We start from the raw sequence: 17,109 nt of genomic DNA on the forward strand, positions 1-17,109 counted from the left end.
GTGATGGCCATCTTTGTTTCCAGTTGATGTGTCCAAATTGTTACAATGTACAGTCAGACATTATTTTAGAAGTGTTCAGACAGTAGGTCTAATGTCATTCCAAACCATTAACAAGGAGCTTTACAATAGTTTTTTTCAGCTATACCAAGGTTGTCAAAGTGTTTGTTCCTTGGGTTTTGGGGTTTTCCTTTCAATTAAGACCTAGACAACCAGTTGAGGGCAGTGTTGCCAAATTAGTGACTTTATTGCTATATTTAGTGAGTATTCAGACCCCTCTAGCGACACATTTTCAAAAAAGACTATTTCTGGTGTTTATTGGAGACTTTTGAAGACTGATGTGAAAGCACGTATCGTTCTTACTCTTCTTAACGAGCAGCGGATGTTGCCGTGGGCCCCACCACCGTCCAAAAGCACTCACAGGCTATCCAGTCCTCGCACAGCAGTCCCTCCCAGCTGCAGTCAGAGCAGGAGATGTTCACCCCTCCGCGTCCAGACTGCAAATGAATCGCGCATGTGGGAAGCCGCCGCTGGCTGATCCCGCCCTGGCTTACATTCAGGGCAGGATGTAAATGTAAAATGTTCTTTATCTAAAATAAATCACTGCATTTGACTCACACAGCCTCAGTCACTTACTCACCTTGTCCACTGTGTGTGTGCCTCTGTGACATAAGCTAAACATCTAGTTGGTTAGCTCATCATGTCTAACCTGTACACTCAAAAATACAGAAAGGAGTGGGAATCAAACCCTGAATTCAAAGGTTGGTTGAAGTCGTTTATTGGAGATGATACACGGGCATTGTAAGGCTGATTTCTACACCAAACTTAGTGATGTAAAAAAAAAAAAAAAAAAAAAACGTGACAACTCAAAAACATACTCAAAAGGCAAAGCCTTGTAACAGTTCCACCCAAAACAAGCTGCCATTTATGGTTAACAAATTTTACTCTAGGTGTGGAGGGGGGTCTGGAAAAAACTAACAATTAACCTGAATTGGGCCAGACTAGTTACCATAATTTTCTCGCATTGCCATTGACAGTTTTTTGTCTCTTTTTGGTCCATTTAGATTGTTAATGTAGATATTTATGCAAAAACAATTATGGTTAAAAATGTTCATGTTTTACTGTGACTTGTTGTAGGCTCCTAAGTGGACCATAAGGTTAAAAACCAAACCAAATTAAGAAGAAAAAAAAAAATTACATTAAAAATTAAATTAAAAATAAGTAACTCCGCCAGTGTCTCTTTTGGGTCACTTTTGCCGGTCCCAGGCCCGGATAAAGGAGGAGGTTTGGAATTCTGACATAAAAAAAAACAAGAATCGACAGAAGAAAGTTCATTTGTAGTTCTAAACATATTTAGGGTGTTTTGTTACTCACTTTTTGTCTCTCCCACAACTGTATTCCTCTCTCCTACAGCGTCCATCACAATTACATGCACATGGCCAATTATGCAAATTAGGCAATGACGTCATTTAGTGACTTCTAGCGACTTTTAGGACAGCCAATAGCTACTTTCCTTACTGAGTAGTTGGCAACACTGGGTGAGGGGAGTTCTTTACTAATTAGTGACCTTTTTCGCATAATTTCCTGTCACAACTTGTAGACTTGTTTACGTGCTGCTGTGCGGTTTGTTGCTAACCTTACTTTGCTACCTGCCAACTTTACTTTACGGTTTTTACTTTTTAATTACCGTTTTATATTTTTATTTTTTCCCTTGCTCAACTTTTTTCATTCAACTTTTTCAACCAGGACACTTTATCTGGACGTGATTTGTCAGGACCTTGTTAGTGTTTAAATACTGGAGAGTTGAGACCCAATCACGGACGCTGGACAGAGTGGATTTCAGTTGTAACAAAAGACAGTTTTAATGAGTCAAAGATATCTTGTTCCGCAGTTTTACGTGCACGGACCTAGTTCACATAACTCGGCAAGGAGTCAGGTGAAAAAGAGGCCTTATACAACGGTTACATTCATTTTTATACATAGAATAAAGTAGGTGGAGTCTTGTCGTTTCGGTCTTCTTGACTGGTCGGAGGGTTGGAAGCGGGCCTTGCTCTAGCCAGAGCAGAAGCCCCATTGGTGCACAGCAGAGCCTTATCCTGAGCATCCGACCAATAGAGGGGGTCAGTCTTGTGGCTGGGTGTATGTGTTCTTACGACGGAATGTCTTTGTTTATATGAGCTATGTGTATGAATACTTATATAACAACCTCCACCAGCCGACGCAAAGTAGTAACATTAACATGCCTTCTAATTGCAGTCGTTGTACTCATAATATACAGGAGAACAATCGCCTTATGGCGAGGATAGCCCTGCTGCAAGCCCAGCTTCAGACAAAATCGTTAGGCAAGGGTAATTTAGGTGTAGGAAAGGATGAAACAGCGTCTGTGCCACCAATATGTAGTTAGTATAAATCCCTCCGCACAGTCCCCACTGCCGGACAATTTTCTCATGGTGTCTGGAAAGAAATGCTGTAGGAATGCTCAACTGGTATCGCTCATTCAACCGACAGAAACTTTCAACCTGTTCTCTCCATTAAGCAGCGAGTTAGAGTCCATGTCTCTCTGGTCTCTCCTCCCGTTACTGGGTCTGAGACGCTGAAGCCTCCCACCATTAGTTCTGACGAATTGAAAACCCTAGTCATTGGCAACTCCATTATCCACAGTATTAGACTTTAAATGAATCATCCAGCGATCATACACTGTTTTCCAGGGGGAGGGCTACCAACGTTAAAGCTAATCTGAAGATGGTGCAGGCTAAGGCTGAAACTGGCGAGTGTAAAGTATAGGGATATTGTTATCCACGTCGGCACCAAAAATGTTAGGATGAATTAGTCACCAAGAGCAACATAGCTTCAGCGTGTAAATCAGCTAGAAAGATGTTGGCATCGAGTAATTGTCTTTGGCCCCTTCCAGATAGGGGGAGTGATGAGCTCTACAGCAGAGTCTCACAACTCAATCGTTGGTTGAAAACTGTTTTCTGCACCTCGCAAAATATAGAATTTGTAGATTAACAGGACCAAGCCTGGCCTGCTGAGGAGTGACGGACTCCATCCTAGCTGGAGGGATGCTCTCATCTTGCGTAATACCCTAGATGCAGTCGCACCCCTAAAAACCAAAAACATTTGTCATAAGAAACTAGCTCCCTGGTATACAGAAAATACCTGAGCCCTGAAGCAAGCTTCCAGAAAATTGGAACGAAAATGGCGCTACACCAAGCAGGAACTCTTCCGACTTGCTTGGAAAGACAGTACCATGCAGTATCGAAGAGCCCTCACTGCTGCTCGATCATCCTATTTTTCCAACGTAATTGAGGAAGAAGGAGGAAGAAGAAGAATCCAACATTGATTACTGACACTCGCAAAGCTAACTAAAAAGAAGCATTCCCCAAGAGAGGATGGCTTTCACTTCAGCAGTGATACATTCATGAACTTCTTTGAAGAAAAGATCATGATCATTAGATCATACAGGCTCCTCTTTAAATCTGTGTATTTCTCCAAAGCTCAATTGTCCTGAGTCTGTACAACACTGCCAGGACCTAGGGTCAAGAGACACTCAAGTTTTTAATACTATATCTCTTGACACATTGATGAAAATAGTCATGATCTCTAAACCTTCAAGCTGCATACTGGACCCTATTCCAACTAAACTACTGAAAGAGCTGCTTCCTGTGCTTGGCCCTCCTATGTTGAACAAAATAAACGGCTCCCTATCCACCGGATGTGTACCAAACTCACTAAAAGTGGCAGTAATAAAGCCTCTCTTGAAAAAGCCGAACCTTGACCCAGAAAATATAAAAAACTATCGGCCTATATCAAAACTCCCATTCCTCTCAAAAAAAAATTGAAAAGCTGTTGCACAGCAACTCACTGCCTTCCTGAAGACAAACAATGTATACAAAACGCTTCAGTCTGGTTTTAGACCCCATCATAGCACTGAGACTGCACTTGTGAAGGTGGTAAATGACCTTTTAATGGCGTCAGACCGAGGCTCTGCATCTTGCCTCGTGCTCCTAGACCTTAGTGCTGCTTTTGATACCATTGATCACCACATTCTTTTGGAGAGATTGGAAACCCAAATTGTTCTACACGGACAAGTTCTGGCCTGGTTTAGATCTTATCTGTCGGAAAGATATCAGTCTGTCTCTGTAGATGGTTTGTCCTCTGACAAATCAACTGTAAATTTTGGTGTTCCTCAAGGCTCCGTTTTAGGACCACTATTGTTTTCACTATATATTTTACCTCTTGGTGATGTCATTCGGAAACGTAATGTTAACGTTCACTGCTATCGGATGACACACAGCTGTGCATTTCGATGAAACATGGTGAAGCCCCAAAATTGCCCTCCCTGGAAGCCTGTGTTTCAGATAAAAGAAAGTGGATGGCGGCAAATGTTTTATTCTTAAACTCGGATAAAACAGAGATGCTAGTTCTATGTCCCAAGAAACAAAGAGATCTACTGTTAAATCTGACAACGAATCTTGATGGTTGTACAGTCGTCTCAAATAAAACTGTGAAGGACCTTGGCGTTACTCTGGACCCTGATCTCTCTTTTGACGAACATATCAAGACTGTTTCAAGGACAGCTTTTTTCCATCTACGTAACATTGCAAAAATCGAACTTTCTGTCCAAAAATGATGCAGAAAAATGTATCCATGCTTTTTTCACTTCTAGGTTAGACTACTCTAATGCTCTACTTTCCGGTTATCCGGATAAAGCACTAAATAAACTTCAGTTAGTGCTAAACACGGCTGCTAGAATCTTGACTAGAACCAAAAAATGTGATCATATTACTCCAGTGCTAGCCTCTCTACACTGGCTTTCTGTTAAGGCTAGGGCTGATTTCAAGGTTTTACTGCTAACCTACAGAATATTACATGGGCTTGCTCCTACCTATCTTTCCGATTTGGTCCTGCCATACATACCTACACGTACGCTACGGTCACAAGACGCAGGCCTCCTTACTGTCCCTAGAATTTCTAAGCAAACAGCTGGAGGCAGGGCTTTCTCCGGTAAAGATACATTTTTATGGAATGGTCTGCCTATCCATGTGAGAGACGCAGACTCTGTCTCGAATTCTAAGTCTTCATTGAAGACTCATCTCTTCAGTAGGTCCTATGATTGAGTGTAGTCTGGCCCAGGAGAGATACTCTGAATGATCCGCTATAAAAAGCCAACTGACGGCCTCCCGGGTGGCGCAGTGGTCTAGGGCACTGCATCACAGTGCTAGCTGTGCCACCAGAGACTCTGGGTTCGAGCCCAGGCTCTATCGCAGCCGGCCGCGACCAGGAGGTCCATGGGGAGACGCACAATTGGCCTAGTGTCGTCCAGATTAGGGAGGGTTTGGCCGGTAGGGATATCCTTGTCTTATCGCGCACTAGCGACTCCTGTGGCGGGCCGGGCGCAGTGCACGCTCACCAGGTCGCCAGGTGCACGGTGTTTCCTCCGACACACTGGCTTCTGGGTTGGATGCGCGCTGTGTTAAGAAGCAGTGCGGCTTGATTGGGTTGTGTTTCGGAGGACGATGGCTTTCGACCTTCGTCTCTCCCGAGCCCGTACGGGAGTTGTAGCGATGAGACAAGATAGTTACTACTAACAATTGGAAACCACGAAATTGGAGAGAAAAGGGGGTAAAATAAAAAAAATACAAAATAAAAAGCCAACTGACATTTACTCCTGAGGTGCTGACCTGTTTCACCCCCTACAACCACTGTGATTATTATAATTTGACCCTGCTGGTCACCTATGAACATTTGAACATCTTGGCCATGTTCTGTTATAATCTCCAACCGCACAGCCAGAAGAGGACTGGCCACCCCTCGTAGCCTGGTTCCTCTCTAGGTTTCTTTCTAGGGAGTTTTTCCTAGCCACCGTGCTTCTTCACCTGCATTCCTTGCTGTTTGGGGTTTTAGGCTTGGTTTCTGTACAGCACTGTGACATCAGCTGATGTAAGAAGGGCTTTATAAATACATTTGATTGATTGAATTCACCAATCAAGTACAAGGGAGGAGCGAAAACCTGAAGACACCCTGTGGAATGAGTTTGACGCGTGACCTATACTAACTACTTGGAAGTACTTTACAGTTGGGTTAACGGTGTAACAACAAACAAAGGTTTCAAACATTTCAAATGAAAGGAAGAGATTACAATCTCTGGGAATCGAGTCACAATAAGCAGCATCAATAACCATTACGTAAAAACATTACAACTACTTTATTTTTTGTATTATTCCATTGTAATTGGAGTGGATATTTTATCATTTAAATCTAAACTAGCCTTGGTACCATGAAACTGAGGTAAACAGTATACAGTATATCAGGTACTCAGGCTACAATGTGTACATTAACAGAAAACACCTATGCCGGGCTCGTGTTATACAAATTCCAGTCACAGCACTTGCATCTCTCGTTGAAGATAAGGTTAGCGGCGCACTTCTGGAGGTAGGTGTGTCCACTGGCGCACTGGTAGAAGGCATTAAGGTCTTCCTTGTTACAGTACAGGCCGTCAGCTTTCCCCCCACAGAAGCCACTGCCGGGCAGAGGAGTGGAGGTGGTGGCGGGCACACTGCTGGTGGTAGTTCCTGGCAGGGGTGGCGGACGTGTTGTGGAAGGTAGGGGTGGCGGACGTGTTGTGGAAGGAAGGGGTGGCAAATCTATAAAACACAGTGTGTTATTGTCAAGCGTGGAATGATACAATGTCATTGTTATACCAACCAAACCTCTTATGAGACATACACCTCAGTGCTCTAGTAATGGCTGCGTACCTGAGGCCAGAAGATAACGCAGATGGCTGATCAGGGGATAGTTGCCCTGCCCACAGAATTGTCCAGCAAAGTCATCCAGATCCAGAGCCCAGATCATGGCCCCTCCAAACTTGTTGTCTTTTAGATAGCGTGCCTATAAAATGACCAAATATTTTATTTCCCGAAACCATATAGCCTTCTACCAATCACCATGTAATCAATAACAAAGATATTAGGGTTGAAATGAGCAATAGACATTCTACTGCTAGAATTTACAGCAATCAACTGAAAGGAGATTCCTTTTGGCAGTGTATTAAGTAATACGATACCGTACCTTTATTTCAAAGCTTTCTCGGTTGTCATATCCCACCCACTCATTTCCTTTGGTGGCAAAGGGAACCATCTGATCCTCAATCAACTCAACAGTTGCTCCATTCAGGAAAGTACAGATCTGGTGGAAAAGAAAAATAAACATGAGTATTCTTTACATAAAGAATACCTTTGTTTTGAATTGGCCCTGAGTACAGTATACTGAAAGTGTGCATTGATGTATTGTGTTAATCTATTTTTTACATCCTACAAGTGTTTCACAATCTCCTGGTTCCAAAACATATCATGTTAATTAACTCCACATTGGTAGAGTTGGGAGATCGCTCCACTAGAGAAAACTGTATTTGTAGTTTTGAACTTTGACCTCTCTCCCTGACCTCATAATAGGACCAGAAGCCGGCCTCGCGGGTATAGGGTCCAGCAGAGGCTGGTCCACTCGTTCTGGCTCCGACACCATTGTCTGCAGAGACAGTGCGGAATGTGCGCCCATAGGTGGCGAAACCCATCATCAGCTTCTCAACAGGGGTGCCCTGGTCCCTCCAGTACTTCATGGCAAAGTCCTTTGGAAAAGGAGTAAACATTCAACAACTATTTGACAAATAGTTAACGGTTTCTAAAATGGTTTCTAAATTATTTATGGTTTCAAAATAGTTTAAAAAATATTGTAAAGTTCAATATTTTTTACTCACAACGTTGAAATACTTGTGCTCTCCTTCCTCTGCATCTGAAGCACCGCGGTAAAGGGGACTGTTGTGGCGTGTGAATGGGTCCCAGGCTCCACCCATGTCATAGGACATCACATTGATTAAGTCCAAGTATCTGTTACACCGTCACACAAGGCCAAAGGTCACGAAATGTAACATGGAAAACACCAACTGGTAAATGATGAACCTTCACAATAATTATTACAATACCAATCACCTATGGTGAATGAAGGCCCTCTGTTTTAACCTTTGAACTCACTTTGCAACCTCTGCAATTTCATAACCGTTATCAATGTTTCCCTTCCCAGCAGCCACTGCAGCTGTGACCAGCAGCCTTGGTCTTCTGGTGTCAGCGGCTTCCTTCTCAAATGCCTTGAGCAACTCCTGGACCCCAGAACCAAATGAGAGTGTATTTTGTTAATGGTCTGAAATAATATTATGACGACATTGTGCTGGATCAGTTAAAGTTGAACATAATTATTATGGTGCCCCATTAAAACTGTTACTCAGGATCCAAATATAATGCTTTCCAGATGTTTGATTATTACTACTGTGGCTGTGAATGTCAAACTGACCCTGCACAGCAGTGTAAACCTTTTCTTGTCCTCTGGGGGGCTCCCTCGTGCTCCAGGGTACTCCCAGTCCAGGTCCAGGCCATCAAAGCCGTACATTCTCAGGAAACTGATGGATGACTGGATGAACTTCTGGCGATTGGCAGGTGTTGACACCATGATGGTGAACCTGAAAAGTTATTCAGTGTCAGTAATCGTAATACTTGTAATTGTTATTATTCATTGGAAAAGCATAATGACCAATAGATACTTAAGAACATGTTTATTTCTTTCAGTAAAATACATTGAAACATGTACAACTTAATCATGGCTATATGACAACAATACTCACTGGCTGGACCCAAAGTTCCATCCACCAACTGCCAACAGGGTCTTCAGTGCAGGATTTCTTTCCAAGACAAGAAAGATTCATCAACACATCCAATTTCAATGCATTTAAAGAGAAATGTGAATATGTAATAATGATTGTATATGCACAAAGTGCTGATGGAGAACATAAGACATCATATAGCTCAGCAGCTAAACCTCACTGCTTCTTCAGCCCATTGAAGGACTGGTAGAGAACATCATCGTTCCACTCGTAGGTGACTAGCTCGTTGTTGTGGTTGATCATTGAGAAGGCATAGATCAGATGAGTGCAGAGGTTGGGGTCCACATTGGCCGGCAGATATTTCCCAGTGCCTGGTCTGTACTGGGACCAGTTGGTGAAGTAGCACACCAGTTTGGTTGATGACACTGTTGAGGATTTAAAATACTAGTATCAGGCTCCCATCAGAACAAAGTGATAGACAGAGACGTTGACAGTGACTTTGTCTAGGATTGTATCAATGTTGTATGCTATGTACTGAGCACTGTTATTCAATAGTAAGTTATTTATTTTCTCCCTATGAATGTTACTTAACGATATCCTATTTGTGGTAGCTACAGTACAATTAAGTTTGGATAGACATCAAGAGTAATGCTGTAAGAACTACAAAACTTACCCATTTGAAGACACATCAAAACGGACAGTCCTGAAACAGAAATGAAACATTTGTTCATTAGACTAATCAAACAAGCTTATTTGCTTGCAGTTAACAAAGTACCCTACGTGACCAAAAGTATGTGGACACATGCTTGTCGAACATCTCATTCCAAAATCATGGGCATTAATATGAAGTTATTCCCCACTTTTCTGCTATAACAGCCTACACTCTTCTGGGAAGGCTTTCCACTAAATGTTGGGACATTGCTGCGTGGACTTGCTTCCATTCAGCCAAAAGAGCATTAGTGAGGTCGGGCAATAATGTTGTGCGATTAGGCCTGGCTCGCAGTCGGCTTTACAATTCATCCCAAAGGTGTTTGATGGGGTTGAGATCAGGCTTCTGTGCAAGCCAGTCAAGGTCTTCCACACCGATCTCAACAAACCATTTCTGTATGGACCTCGCTTTGTAACAAGTACTTATTGGTGTCAGGGAAAATGTATGGAGTAGAAAGTACATTATTTTCTTCAGGAATGTTGTGGAGTAAAAGTAATATCAAAATATCAAAATCAAAAATATAAATAGTTAAGTACAGATAACCCATAAAACGACTTAAATAGTGCTTTAAAGTATTTTTACTTAAGTACATTACACCACTGAAAAAGTATACAAATATTCCATTGCCAGAATTTGACTTACCAACGAGAAGTGTTAGTTGGGCCATGATGAGTTTCTAGTTACACGGCCTCTCCTTACAAAACCGAAGATGCACCTGGAAAAAATAAGCATTTTCATTTAATAGAACAAACCATGGTGGTTAGAATGTTGTGTGTGGCTAAGGTTGTCCGAGTGCGTCTGCACTGTCCAGCTTCAAGTTGAATGTGTTGCAATTATTGTACCTAAAAGTTTGTAACTGATGGTCGGGTGATAGTAAAACTATAATGCAATAATAATGTTAATAAAAACATATAGCCCAAGTCCTACCTGGTCCTCAGTGAGACACTGGATTGGTGTCTGAAAGACAATACAGCTCACCTTTTATACCGTTCTGATACGCCTGGGCCAAAGGCTACATACCTGTATCAGGAAGTGGCAACCTGGGGGAGATTGTTTGCTCTTGATTGGTATTAATCAGTGTCATCGTTTATGCTAGTTTCATTTAAGGATATAACCTGTCTGAATTGTACAAGAGATAGACCTATCTTTATGGTCAGATAAACAACCATGGATGATTGATATTGAGGGTGAAATAAACCATCTCTATCCTCTGCATTAGCAATGTGGAATTGGAACATTCAGTCGGCAAATACATTTCAATCTTCTTTAACTAGTTAAGAGGTTTTAGTTTGAATATAAATATTCCACGAACTGGACCTATTGTAGTAGTCATCTTTCATTCACACATAATAGCTTCTGTAGGCCTTTCTCTTGGATATCTTTGATGTGAAGTTCACGCCATAAACAAAGAAAACAAAAAAGTACAGAAAAGGCTCAAAATCTTAAAACAAACATTATGCAAGCTCCAGGCCATAGCACGAGAGACACGACAAGATAAACTGTCATAAAAATGCTAGTATTGATTGGTTTTAAGATAAGATTACCTTTGCTTCTTTTGTTGAAATTGGGAAGGTTGGTCCTTGGTTTTACTATTTGAGGTCACATAACACAGAACAATACAGCCAATGCATCAGTCAGGGAGGGGGAGAATACTGTAGGTTCTGAGTAGTTTCTTAATGGGAGCAAGAGCTCACGCTGCCCGGTGATTCAGGGCTGTAACAGAAGCCTTATCTCAGCCATAAAGAATAGAGTTTTCACTGGGTTTTCATTCCCTTTAATATCCCGGCACTTGTACATTTCTCTAATCTTTATGTAACAATTTGTTTATTTAGTTCATAGAGGTCTGATTATGTTGTCATGGCATCATAAGTGTTGCTACATGAATAAAGTGCTTGTAGTCTATTTAATATAGCCCAATCACTCCGGAGATTAGAAAAGGCCAGCAACATTGCTTACGTTTACATTTTATTTATTCAAGTCTATACTGAAAAACGCAACATGTAAAGTGTTGGTCCCATGTTTTATGTGCTGAAATAAAAGATCCCAGAATGTTTCCATATGTACAAAAAAAAGCTTACTTCTCTAAAATGTTGTGGGGGCCTGGCTCCCCAGTGGGTGGGCCTGGTACCCCTGCCCAGTCATGTGAAATCCATAGATTAGGGCCTAATTTATTTATTTCAATTGACTGATTTCCTTATTTGAACACATTACTCAGTAAAACCGTTTAAATTGTTGCAAGATGATTTATATTTTTGTTCAGTATAGTAGCAAATGTGCCATACATGTTTCCATACATGAAGGAGACTGACCATCCAGGTTGATCATGTGTGAATGATTGTGAGTGATCTTGAATGTCAGTCAGCTTCCTGTCTCTACAGGTCAGCAAACAGTCACACACAATAGACTCCATACACAGAAGACTCCACAGACGGTAAGATTAGAGAAATGTACAAGTGCCGGGATATTAAAGAGAATGAAAACCCAGTGAAAACTCTATTCTTTATGGCTGAGATAAGGCTTCTGTTACAGCCCTGAATCACCAGGCAGCTTGAGCTCTTGCTCCCATTAAGAAACTACTCAGAACCTACAGTATTCTCCCCCTTCCTGGATTAAAACACTGTTCTAATGTGCTCTGTTATCAGGCTGTCAGGATTTAAACATTTCACATTAACTACACCTAGGAGCTTAATTAGAAAGGACATAAGATTTTTTTTTATTGTTGTACCATAATGATATCACACTGTCATAATCATAATAATATTCCGACCATGAAAGTTACTGTAATGACAGGTAATGCTTAAAGTCAGCAGCACATGTCCATCATAGTTAGATGTGTAAAGTACAGTATCATAATTTTCTCAATTAAATGGTGCACACAGCATACTGTAATGAACTTCCCAGTCAGGGATTATTGAGTTGCAATGTTGCCAGTAACATGAGCATGTCTGGAGACTAGAGTCAATCCATTAGAGGACCATAAGTACAAAGTACATCTCTATCGGTTAATATTGTAAAAAATCACAAGGTACATTAATGATTAGCAAAAGAGACAGAAATGACTGGATGCCATACGAATGCACATTGTAGTTCTAGTAAGCAAAACATAATTCTTATTTTGCTTGTCATGCTAGTGTACAAAGTGCAAACATTAGCCTTCTTCATAGAATTTAAAACCCATACTCTATAAACCATAGGCCAACATATAACAATTATACAATAAAGGTGCACAAGGGGAAATAAGGTAGGTACAGTATGGTCCCAGAGACATCGATTAGGGGGGTGTTTAGGTCTGTGTTTTAGACATTTTAAAGGCTAAAGATGAAATCTGCCAATCTCTGAAGAATGTTGAAGCAGCCCACAGTCCTGAAAGGTATGTATACAATGCCAATTACATCAGCTAAGATTCACAGGTCAATGTTGAGACAAAGCAACAGACAAACTAGTCAAGGGTACAGTGCCCTGAAGATGGTACTATGATTTACTGCCATCAGGTAGAGATAAAGAGCTCAAATCTACTTAGCAATCCTACCAGGCCTAAACCAGTGATTTAGCAAAGAATCATTCATTAAGGTTTTTCTACCCTTGTCATCATATAAATAGTTCCTCTACCAGGTGTCACTGCTTTTATCAACATGATAAACGTATCAGTGTGTTCCTCGATCCAGTCAATATCTCTCCCTTAGTAGAAATATTACACACCCACATCAACATGTATGCACGTACGCACACACTTCCACACCCACTTGAAAATTATATACTTTTCACCACGTCATAAATACCATAGGCTGTAACCTTAATTTTCTTGTTAAAATGCTGTACCAACCCAGTGTCAATGCAGAGCATGAGAATAGAGGAACACTATCAGGCTCCAACCACAGCATCTTGTGTGCCTGGAATTAAGAAAAGGTGGTGGATTTGCTTGGGAACACCTGTGTCCCCCAGTTAGTGGGCATTCCGGACTCAGTCAGTCTCGTGTACAACTGTTTATAGAGGCGCTAGTTGAGTATTGCACCCATTCAGTGGCAATTTTAGTATGTAAATCTTGGTGGGGCAAACTCCCCCATTTTTTTTTAGATGCATGCCAGCAAAGCCACAACACAACATTAAACAATACATTAATTGGACTATAACGGTGCCCACAAACTGTTAGGGCCTACATAAAGCTGTCCCAACAGCAGAGTCCCAACAGCAGTCCCAACAACTTACCACTGTTAAACCTGGCTATCAGGGGAGCCTTGTTTGGCAGCGAAACAGTTTATTCAGGCTCCTTTACTGCCTTTTAAAAAAGATAGCTGACATGGCTGACTTGCTTAAACAAATGTGGTTTCTTTTTTTAATTATTTTTTTATTTATTTTTTTTTAGCCCTTTTTCTCCCCAATTTCGTAGTATCCAATTGTTGTAGTAGCTACTATCTTGTCTCATCGCTACAACTCCCGTACAGGCTCGGGAGAGACGAAGGTTGAAAGTCATGCGTCCTCCGATACACAACCAACCAAGCCGCTGCTTCTTTAACACAGCGCACATCCAACCCGGAAGCCAGCCGCACCAATGCGCCCGAGGAAACACCGTGCACCTGGCCACCTTGGCTAGCGTACACTGCGCCCAGCCCGCCACAGGAGTCGCTGGTGCGCGATGAGACAAGGACACCCCTACCGACCAAGCCCTCCCTAACCCGGGCGACGCTAGGCCAATTGTGCGTCGCCCCACGGACCTCCCGGTCGCGGCCGGTTACGACAGAGCCTGGGCGCGAACCCAGGACTCTGATCAAATGTGGTTTCTATTGACAATTGAGATGTACAAAATATAGCATAAAGGGACGACGAGCGTATAAGAGGTAATCCGTAATTAAGACATTAATGAGCGAGCTAGACGGACATAATCAATTTAACTATTTGTTCAGCACTTTTGAAATGTACAGCGACATAATTCAGAACATGGACTGTCCTTACATTATTCTCCCTGTACACCAAGTCAGAACCATGGGATAAATGAAGGGGGCATATAAGCAGACAATGGAAGCTCTTACACTTCTCTAAAACAGGCTACATGTGCACCAACAAGTCAGAACAGTAGGCTAAATTATTAGGGGAAATGCGACTAAATTATTAGGGTGAGGCACACGGGCTACTAACACCTTACTACACAACATACACTCAGTATTGCTTTCGTAGCTACAGTATACAGTGCATTTGGGAAGTTTTCAGACCCCTTGACTTTTTCCACATTTTGTTACATTACAGCCTTATTATAAAGTGGATTAAATAAAATAAAATCCTCATTAATCTATACACAATACCCCATAATGACAAAGTGAAAACAGTTTTTTGAAATTGTAGCAAATTTATAAAAATAAGAAAATGACAGAAATACCTTATTTACCCAAGTATACAGACCCTTTGCTGTGAGACTCGAAATTGAGCTCAGGTGCATCCTGTTTCCATTGATCATCCTTGAGATGTTTCTACAACTTGATTTATTTCCACCTGTGGTAAATTAAATTGATTCGACATGATTTGGAAGGGCACACACCTGTCTACATAAGAGCAAAAACCAAGCATTGAGGTTGAAAGAATTTTCCATAGAGCTCCAAGACAGGATTGTATCAGGCACAGATCTGGGGGAAGGGTATGCAAAACATTTCTGCCTCATTGAAGGTCCCCAAGAACACAGATGCCTCCATCAAGTTTGGAATCACCAAGACTTTTCCTAGAGCTTGCTGCCTGGCCAAACGAAGCAATCGGGGGAGAAGGGCCTTGGTCAGTTAAGTGATCAAGAACCTGATGGTCAATCTGACAGAGCTCCAGAGTTTCTCTGTGGAGATGGGAGACCTTCCAGAAGGACAACCATTTCTGCAGCACTCCACCAATCAGGTCTTTATGGTATAGTGGCCAGACGGAAGCCACTCCTCAGTAAAAGGCACATGACAGCTCGCTTGGAGTTTGCCAAAAGGCACCGAAAGACTCTCAGACCATGAGAAACAAGATTCTCTGGTCTGATGAAACCAAGATTGAACTCTATGGCCTAAATGCCAAACATCATGTTGAGGAAAACTGGCACCATCCCTATGCTGAAGCATGGTGGTGGCAGCATCATGCTGTGGAGTTGTTTTTCAGTGGCAGGGACTGGGAGACTAGTCAGGATCAAGGGAAAGATTAATGGAGCAAAGTATAAAGAGATCCTTGATGTAAACCTGCTCCATAGTGCTTAGTACCTCAGACTGGGCCGAAGGTTCACCTTCCAACAGGACAATGACCCTAAGCACACAGCCAAGACAACTCAGGAGTGGCTTCGGGACAAGTCTCTGAATGTCCTTGAGTGGCCCAGCCAGAGCCTGGACTTGAACCTGATCGAACATCTCTGGAGAGACCTTCAAATAGCTGTGCAGCGACGCTTGGGAGAAACCCCTCAAATACAGGTACGCCAAGCTTGTAGCGTCATACCCAAGAACACTCGAGGCTGTAATCACTGCCAAGGTGCTTCAACAAAGTACTGAGTAAAGGGTTGAATACTTATGTAAATGTGATATATATATATATATATATATATATATATATATATATTTCTTTTAAATATACATTTGCAATAGTTTTTCAACTGTTTCTTGCTTTTTATTTATGGTGTATTATGTGTAGATTGATGAGGGAAAAATATATTTAATACATTTTAGAATGAGACTGGAATGTAACAAAATGTGGAAAAAGTCAAGGGGTCTGAATACTTTCTGAATGCATTGTACATATCTTTCTGGCATATTACATAATGTATGCAGCAACATACAATACATTTCTGGACTAACCTTGTGTTGTGGTCACTTGAACAGGAAGGTGGTGTGGTCCTTTGTGGGCAAATTTTGTCATCAAAATCTGGCATTCTCTGAATTTATGGTCGAATGATGGTCGAATGATGACAAGGTCGAATGATGATGTTACTGATCTTTAGGTTGGAGCTCTAGAAAGAGGCCGAGTTCCGGACTTCGAAATCCGAGTTGCATGATCGTTGAAAATGCATTTTCCCAGTCAGAGTTTCCAGTTGTCTTGAACTCACTAAAGTCTGAAATTTCCCAGTTCTGAGTTTCCAGTTGTTTTTAAAGCGGCAGAAGTCATGCTGGATTGACTGCATGACCAATGCTGAATGTTTATCCTTTTAAGCTTGAAAAAGAGACCCTTAAACCCAGACTTAGACCACACATCCACTCCACTGAATAGCAGGTTAGTGATGGATTTGCAATGCTTGCAGTTAGCCACTGATTTCTTCCAAACCATTGTTTAATTTGTGATTTCCAACTTGTGTAATGTTTATGTCCAATGGCCGATGAGCACTGATATCTTTTATCTATAATTTTGCTTCATATGACAAGGATTGAAAATTATTTGCCAGTAGATTGTAGACTTGATTGATGATGACTACTAGCTAAGATTTTGAATGTATGATTTTGACATGAGTCCAATCAAGGCTACTGTAGATATAACATGAATTGATGTCATTTTAACTGTGGCCAATGACCTTGAGTCTTCTTGGATGGCCACTTCTAATGTAACTCTATGGCAGCACCCAGGGGGCTTGAATTTTCGAGCTCTCCCTGTAGATTTTGCTGTGATTGGCTCAGAATACTGAGCCAATCATGGCGCAACTAGAGAACATTATCAACCCTAAGCTTCGTATTTTCTGCTGGATGCCCCACCACCACAGAAAGCACTGAGCTAGGCTGAAACACCTGCTTTTTGGAGCTGCCTTACTCAAGATAGCAAA

General features: G+C 41.7%; 1 protein-coding gene across 2 annotated transcripts; it reads right to left on the bottom strand.

Moving 5' to 3' along the window:
• Positions 1-6,181: 6,181 nt before the first annotated feature.
• Positions 6,182-10,314, bottom strand: LOC139367660 (acidic mammalian chitinase-like). 2 transcript variants are annotated; one of them, XM_071105935.1, is made up of 12 exons: positions 10,287-10,314; positions 10,002-10,074; positions 9,324-9,353; positions 8,871-9,075; positions 8,672-8,728; positions 8,344-8,509; positions 8,028-8,152; positions 7,754-7,883; positions 7,442-7,624; positions 7,069-7,185; positions 6,756-6,888; positions 6,182-6,644 (listed from the first exon to the last, which is right to left on the bottom strand). In XM_071105935.1, the coding sequence occupies exons 2-12, from the start codon at positions 10,024-10,026 to the stop codon at positions 6,349-6,351; spliced, it is 1,467 nt and encodes a 488-aa protein (XP_070962036.1). In that variant the 5' UTR covers positions 10,027-10,074; positions 10,287-10,314; the 3' UTR covers positions 6,182-6,348. The 2 variants fall into 2 exon arrangements, with proteins under 2 accessions (XP_070962036.1, XP_070962035.1); XM_071105934.1 differs by lacking the exons at positions 10,002-10,074; positions 10,287-10,314 and having other exon boundaries at positions 9,324-9,381.
• Positions 10,315-17,109: the final 6,795 nt, after the last annotated feature.

The sequence above is a fragment of the Oncorhynchus clarkii genome, chromosome 16 (genome assembly GCF_045791955.1).
Source record: "Oncorhynchus clarkii lewisi isolate Uvic-CL-2024 chromosome 16, UVic_Ocla_1.0, whole genome shotgun sequence".
Lineage (NCBI taxonomy): Eukaryota > Metazoa > Chordata > Actinopteri > Salmoniformes > Salmonidae > Oncorhynchus > Oncorhynchus clarkii.

Excerpts from the sequence above, each read along its gene's own strand:
- LOC139367660 (XM_071105934.1), bottom strand. The coding sequence starts at position 9,381 with ATGAACAAATGTTTCATTTCTGTTTCAGGACTGTCCGTTTTGATGTGT. Across the intron at positions 9,076-9,323 it reads TTTGATGTGTCTTCAAATGG|TGTCATCAACCAAACTGGTG; the intron begins GTAAGTTTTGTA and ends AATCCTCAACAG. Across the intron at positions 8,153-8,343 it reads GGTTTACACTGCTGTGCAGG|GAGTTGCTCAAGGCATTTGA; the intron begins GTCAGTTTGACA and ends TCTGGGGTCCAG.